This window comes from Erigeron canadensis, chromosome 8 (assembly GCF_010389155.1).
Source record: "Erigeron canadensis isolate Cc75 chromosome 8, C_canadensis_v1, whole genome shotgun sequence".
Classification (NCBI taxonomy): Eukaryota; Viridiplantae; Streptophyta; class Magnoliopsida; order Asterales; family Asteraceae; genus Erigeron; species Erigeron canadensis.
The window spans coordinates 8,120,930-8,128,264 of NC_057768.1; the positions used below are offsets into that span (position 1 = coordinate 8,120,930).

General features: G+C 37.9%; 1 protein-coding gene across 1 annotated transcript; it reads left to right on the top strand.

The window, feature by feature from the left end:
• The first annotated feature begins 1,297 nt into the window (after positions 1-1,297).
• Positions 1,298-3,079, top strand: LOC122610214. Its single transcript, XM_043783205.1, has one exon. The coding sequence runs from the start codon at positions 1,298-1,300 to the stop codon at positions 3,077-3,079; it is 1,782 nt and encodes a 593-aa protein (XP_043639140.1).
• The last annotated feature ends 4,256 nt before the right edge of the window (positions 3,080-7,335 follow it).

The following is a 7,335-nucleotide window of genomic DNA, read 5'->3' on the forward strand; positions in this document are numbered from 1 at the left end:
CTTAAAAATCTCCATGACTTGAGTTCGAAACTAGGATTGGTACGTACCTATTTATAAAGGCTGGATAAGGTTACTAATAACATTACTAAAGGTAAATTTTTTAAAATAATCGTATATAATATTAAAAGATCCGTATATTGTACGAGTATTAGTTATTCTATATATACTTAGATAAATACTTACACACTAATTTGTAGCAACTTGCTGATGCTAAAGAACTCACTTAAGGGGTTGCTGATGACTGATGCTCTTTAGAAAATGACAGTTGTATCATTAGTTAAAATTTTTAATTGATGTACCTTATCGGTTGTATTGCATTTAGCGTGAGTTATCAAGTCATCGATAGGAGCAAATGGAGGGAAAATTTTTTCGAAACGGGCGTATTTGAAGGATGTTTTGTCAAACAAGTTTTTGAAAAAAAAATATTTATGAAACCAGTGAATCCGGTATTTGAAATACCGGTTTCAAATTTTCTAGTCGAATCCGGTATTTGAAATACCGGTTTCAAAAAGAATTTTTGAATCCGGTATTTCAAATACCGGACTCGAAGCTTGATGTGACAACTGTACAGTGGCTTTGACTGGTATAGTGGTTAGTCGCACGTTATTCGAAACCGGTTTTTCAAATACCGGTTTCGAGGGAAGCCCTAACACGTGTCGAATGGTGGTGAAACCCTAATTTGAAATGTAAACCTAATTAGATTTTTGTTGTATATATATAGTATGTGATGGCTTCTTCTTCATCAGTAAACATTATCAGTACTCAACAAACATTTTTAGATAACATTTCAAATACTTTAAAAAAAATGGCTTCTTCTTCATCATTCAAACCCATTGTAGTTCAGTTAATATGGGATGATCATGTATCATTCATAAATGGGATCCTTCAAAATACAGATTCATCGAAAAGAAGAAGTTTTCCCATTTTCCACATGATGACTTATTCACAAATCTGTAATATAACTTACAGTTGTTTTGGTGTTTCAAAACAACAGTTCAAATTGCAATTATATTTGTGATATGAATTTAAGGGTGTTCCTTTTAGGAACTTAATTACGGATGATAATACTTTGGCAATGATTTATCATCTCGGTGAAGCGCAATTTGAAGTGAAGTTCGAGCCTACTTGTACAAACCAGTTGTTAAGCTTGACTCAAAGCCAGTGTTTTTTTCAAGGGAGTAACCAGCTAGAAGATAACGAAGATGATGAAGATAACGAAGATGATGAAGACAATGACGATGATGAAGACAATGATGATGAAGACGATGAACATGTTCAAGATCATGAAATTGACCCAATGGATGGTGGATCAAGCGACGAGGCACCTTATACAAGTGATGATACCATCGACGCATATAGCGTTGATGGGGATGTATCTGGAGATGAAGAAGAAGAAGAAGAAGAAGGGGCTCATGCACAAGGTCCTTTGGAGCATGAAGAACTTGTTAATCTTGAAGATGATAATGAAGATTGTCTAATGCCATTCAATAAAGTTCAAGAAGATGTGGTATTTTGGTCGCTAGATAGAAATGTGATAGAAAAAGGAATGTTTTTTCAAAGCAAGGCGGAGCTTATACACGCTGTTAGGCTTTGGAACATAAGAGAAAACAGAGAACTTATTGTTATGGATACAAGGCCAGCGTTTTGGAAAGCACAGTGCATGACCAGGGGGAAGAATTATCGTGGTGTTTTAGACCGGGTTCCGTGTAGGTGGCTTGTAGCTGGATCTAACAGAAACAGATTAGGATTGTTTCAGATCACAAAGTGGGTGGAGAGTCACAATTGTTATGAAGAAGTGATATCTAATAACAATCGTTGTATGACAGCAAGTATGATTGCTTCTGAAATTTTGTCACAAGTGCGGGAGGATTTAACTTTAAAAGTTAGACAGATCCATGCCCAAGTAAAAACAACATTCAATGTTGATGTGAGCTACGCCAAGGCGTGGAATGCAAGAAGGTTAGCAATTGAAAGGTTGTATGGAACTTGGCCGAGTAACTTTGATGCACTGCCCAAGTATGTTGCTGAATTACAATGTGCTAACCCAGACACTGTTGTGGAATGGCTCCATTCTCCAACCAGTTCAAGCCATATACATACATTCAAGTATGTATTTTGGGCATTTGGACCGGCAATTAGGGCATTCCAACGTTGTATTCCGGTTATCTTTGTCGATGGCACTCATTTGAAAGGCAGCTACAAAGGTAAGTTGGTAACTGTAGTGACAAAGAACGCCAATGGACAACTATTGTCGGTCGCTTATGGCATGGTTGATGAAGAGTCTAATGAAAGTTGGGGATGGTTTCTAAATCTCTTTAAAGAGCATGTCGGGTCGCAGAGGCAAGGTGATTTGTGTATCATTTCAGACCGTCACCAAGGCATTCTTAATGCAGTGAGCCAAATTGATGGGTGGCATCATCGGTATTGTTTGAGGCACGTTTGTAGCAACGTGAACTTGCACTTCAAGAACAGGAGAATCAAAAATCTGGCTTGGGTTATCGGTTCCACCTCCCAATCATCCAAGTATACTTGGGCGATAAACACAATCAAAGGTGAAGATGATGTTGTTTGGCCGTATTTGAGGAACATTGGTTTGGAGAAGTGGACTCTAAGGCATGACTCGGCGCTTCGTCGTTGGGGTAACTTAACAACAAACATTGCCGAGTGCCAAAACAATATCCTTGGTAAGGCTCGAATGCTACCTATTAGAGCTTTAATTGAGAGCACTTTTACTTGGACAAGAGACCATTTTGTCAGCCAATACCGGAAGGCAAGTAGTTGGAACCCACCACTAGCTCGCAAAATGTGGCAGGTTTATCAGATGCGTGAACGAGCCTCAACAAGCCATAGAGTGGAAGTGTTTGATGAACGAACAGGTAATTACACGGTCAGAACAAACCAAAGAAATGCACAAGGCGAGTACACATACAATGTTGTGATGGGGGAGAATAGGAAAAAATGCTCTTGTGGAGCTTGGCAGCATCAAAGGTTTCCATGTTCTCATGCCATTGCTGTTTGCGGATATAGACAAGAGAGAGCTGTTCATCTTACAAGTAAAAGGTACACAACTAGGACATGAACAAATCAGTATAATGCTGCACTTGCTCCCCTTCGAGAGGTGAATTACTGGGCGCAGGTAGATTGACAGATTCAGGGAGACCCTGAAAAACTGGTCACGCAAAGGGGTAGGAGACGCACCAGACGGTACCGGAACGATATGGATGAGAGTTCTACGAGCAGATCTTCAACCTCAAGACAACAAGCTAGATGTGGTATTTGCGGTCAATTGAGCCATAACAGGAAGACATGCCCTGAAATTTGAATATGTCATGCCCTAAAATTTCAACCTCAATAAAAATGTTGTTTTTGTTTGTTTTTCCTGAAATTTATGTCTCTTTGTATTGATGAATTTGAAATTTATGTTTGTTTTTTCCTGAATTCCTAATCTGTTTTTTATTGGTTTCAACATGAAATAAAAACACATTTTATTAATAACGTTACTTAAAACTTAAATACAACACAAAATATAAAAAAACATAGTACTTAAACTAAAATACAACACAAATTACTCTTCATCTTTGATTGACATTTTCCCTAAGCCGCGGTAAGCTTTTTCGTTTGCCCACCACTTGTCGTGTTGCGGGCATTTGACTTCCCAAGTACTTTTGCCTTCCCCGCAGTTGTCATGAAACGATTCGGCCTAGGTGCATTGGTCACCCAACGTGTGACCAGCGTCAAAAACGTCATCCACCACCCTCTTTATTTTCTTGATCTCATCCTGCAGAACCAACGAATATGTCTCTTCGTGCTTCGAGAGCTTACGGCCTGGTGCTTGTAGTGCCTCAAGCCGATGCTCGCATTGTCGCCTTTTCTCCCGTAGGTAACCCATTTGGTTAGAGAGTTCAGTTTGAAGGAGAGTATCCTCTTTGACATCAGCCATGATTCTTGATTTCATCTCTTCTTCGGTCAGACGAGGTTGATGAACATTCTTGTTTGATGATGAGGAGGCCATTTTGTTAGCAAGAGTGTGTGAATTTGTAAAATATTGAAAATGTCTCTTCGTGCAAATGAAGTGTCTATGAGTTGGTATTTATAGCTTGGATTGAGGGACTAAAACTGTACATCTTTTGAATTTGAGGTACTAAAATGTTATAGGGACTAATTGTGTAAATATTTTAGCTATAAATATTGGCTCCTTATCAAATATTTCTTACAAACTCTCAAAATCTTATACATCTTAAATGGCTTCCTCATCAAATGTCTTTCGATCATGTAACCATAAACCACCAATGACTGTCGATCAAGTGAATGACAGTATCATGGCTGATATCCTCGACCACCAAAAGTCCAAAGAGGAAATTGTTGAAATTGGTCTAAAACTGGCAGCGAAAAAGAAATGGTGTGCTGAAGAAATCCGTTATATACAAACCGAGCATTGTACTGAGCTTGAGTGTTAATATTTCACTTATTTGCAGGGGATGTACGACAAAATTCAACTTGCTATTGACCAACTTGCTAATGCGGTTTACACATTCAACGAGTTCATCATGACGGCCAAAGGAGTCCATGAGATGATGAAATAAGTTTGTTATTTAATAATGTGTTCTATGAATTATTATGTTATATGTTTGTCTTTAATAAGTTTGTAGTATTTTTAAATTATGAATAAAAGACTATTTTTATTAAAATACAAAGTAAACATTACAATACATAAAACAAACATAAAATAAAAATACATAAAACACACTAGAATAATGCTTCTTAGTTAAAAAAAAACTATTTAATTGGGATATAAGCCAAAATCTTCAAAATCAACAAAACGCGCATCACAGGAATCCCAATTTTCTTCTGGAGTTTTACCTTTATAACCAACATTGCGTATCACAGGAATCCCAATTTTCTTCTTAGTTAAAAAAAACTATGTTTGTTTTTACGTCATTTTTGTATTTTTTGGCCAGTTATTTTGAAACCGGTTTTTGAAATATCGGTTTCAAACTTAGTACCCATTACCCCTATTCACGGTCACATCATGCTGCACACCCTGCACATCAACCTGACAGAAACCTGCAGTATCCGGTTTTTTGAAAAACCGGATTTAAAAAGCAACATTGATTCAGTCTGTTATCTTCAGGTGATGTGACAAGTCTGTTGACTGGCTACAGTGGTCGCGTGCATCAATTTCGAAACCGATATTCCAAAACCCGGTTTCAAATATAGTATATATATATAACTCGGGTGTTTAAGCATTTGTAACATATATATCCGACATCTAAAAACCCATAACGATTTGTAAGTTATGGCTTCTTCATCGTCATCTGACCCACCATCACCTCCTACGGTAACATTTCATGCATTGAAAGCGCAATGTATAGAAGATATAAGCGACGCGTATGAACTTTACTTGAAAATTAATGACTGTAAGCTGCTTATGGAACAAAGGAAGCTCGAGCATAACAAGAAAATAAAAGAAATAAGCAAAAAGGGCATCGGAATGATTATAAGTGAAGAAATGCATAAGGATTATCTTGAGACGGCATTACCAAGTATCGACGAAATAACATCTGAACTTGAGAAACTGTTAAAGTTGGTTAACAAAAAAATTGACTTGGCGACAATTTATAAATTGGAAGTTGAAGACGGTTTCAGTTAAAAAGTTTATGTAGTATTTCAAATATGTGTTATGTTTATTTAAGTTTACGTATTTCTTTTATCCTTACTTTGATATCTTTTATTTTGAATATGTATTATATCCATGTTGATGTAAGTTTTATATCCATGTTGTTTTTATTTAAATATTTCAATTAAACAATATTATAAAAAAAAGATATTTATTTAAAAAATATACAGATAGTTATTAACACAAACCTAAGAAAAAATTACAAGAAAAATATAATTTATCTATGCCCCCAGTTCCACATCCTGGTGGATTGCCACGTTCTCGGTTACTTCTTCTTGGCTCGAATACGTCGTCCTCTTCTTCTCCTTCATCATTTGCCAGATTTGTAACTGGCGGTTGAGAAGAACCAATATAAGGAGAGAAGTCTTGCATCGGATAAGGAGAAATGTTGTGAGCCGGTGGACCAGTTCCGTAATAAAAATCAGGATTAAAATGATGTGGAGGGAGATCAAACAGATTAGTTGGTCCTGCATTTGGGGTATAATAATTCGGGGTTTGAAAGCTACCCATGAATAAATTACCCGGGAACATTTGATGGGTTGCTGAAGTCGAGGCTCCAGCCTGTGGGTTACCCGGTTGGTAACTTTGAAACCCTGAATTGGGTGTCGGCCTAAACACAGTTTGGGTATTAAAACTGGAAGGACCACCTGCCCAATTAGAAGGACCAGCACCAGAACTGGAAGGAGCTTGATAACTTTGGGAGGGAGGCATTTCAAATGGCTGTGGCTCAGGAAACTCCCAATTTTGAGACGAATAATTCATTCGTTCTTCCTGTTGAGTCAACGAAAATGTCTCCCTCGTTATTGTTCTAAAATCCCCAAACAAGTGACTTATCTGCGGATTTGCTTCTTGTTGTTGACGAGCTCGCTCGTCAACCTGTACCAAACTGTCTTGCTGCGCACATTTAAATATTAGTAACAAATAAATATTTTTTAGTAGTAAGGTTTATTTAACCAAAATAAACTTACATAAAACTGTTGGGTAACGCCCCATTGAGGGTACTGGCCTGGAGGCTGTTGCTGACCGGGCTTACCGACTGTTAAGACGGTACACTCCAAATACCACTGCAAATAGCCTGGTGCACAGGTGGCCCCTCGGTCTCCGTGGTGGATCCGCTGCACCCGGTTGTTCCACTGGTCGATATAGTCGGCATGTACTTCACAGTAATCGACCCTCGCTTTTCGCATTTTGATAAGGGTCTTATGCTGTGCTGGGGCCACCAAAGCATCATTATCAGGAATGGCTTGTATCAAGCCGAACTGTTTAGCAACTCTATCTGCTAGATGAAACTCCACTTCCTCCTAACAAATCAAGGGGCCCATGTATCTCCATATGCTTCGCCCAGTCTTACAACTCGCGGGGAGTATGTTGATGAAGTTGTATACGGAGTCCATTCGAACTGCATTAATTAAAAAGTATTTAAAGATATTAACATATTATAACTTAGAGATTAATAAGTACATATAACTTAAAACGTATTAAAACATATTAGTTATTACCTGGTCAGGTGTTAGCGCATTGAAAAAAGAACGAAACGAAATTATACAGTGTCCCGGTGTATCACGATTTGAGTGGTCTCCACACCACTTGTTTGCTAAACAGCTTCCGTATTCATACACCTTTTCTTCTTCTCCGCCATCCGGTTTGAATGGCGTGAC

Coding starts and splice junctions, on each gene's coding strand:
- LOC122610214 (XM_043783205.1), top strand. CDS start 1,298: ATGGATGGTGGATCAAGCGACGAGGCACCTTATACAAGTGATGATACC.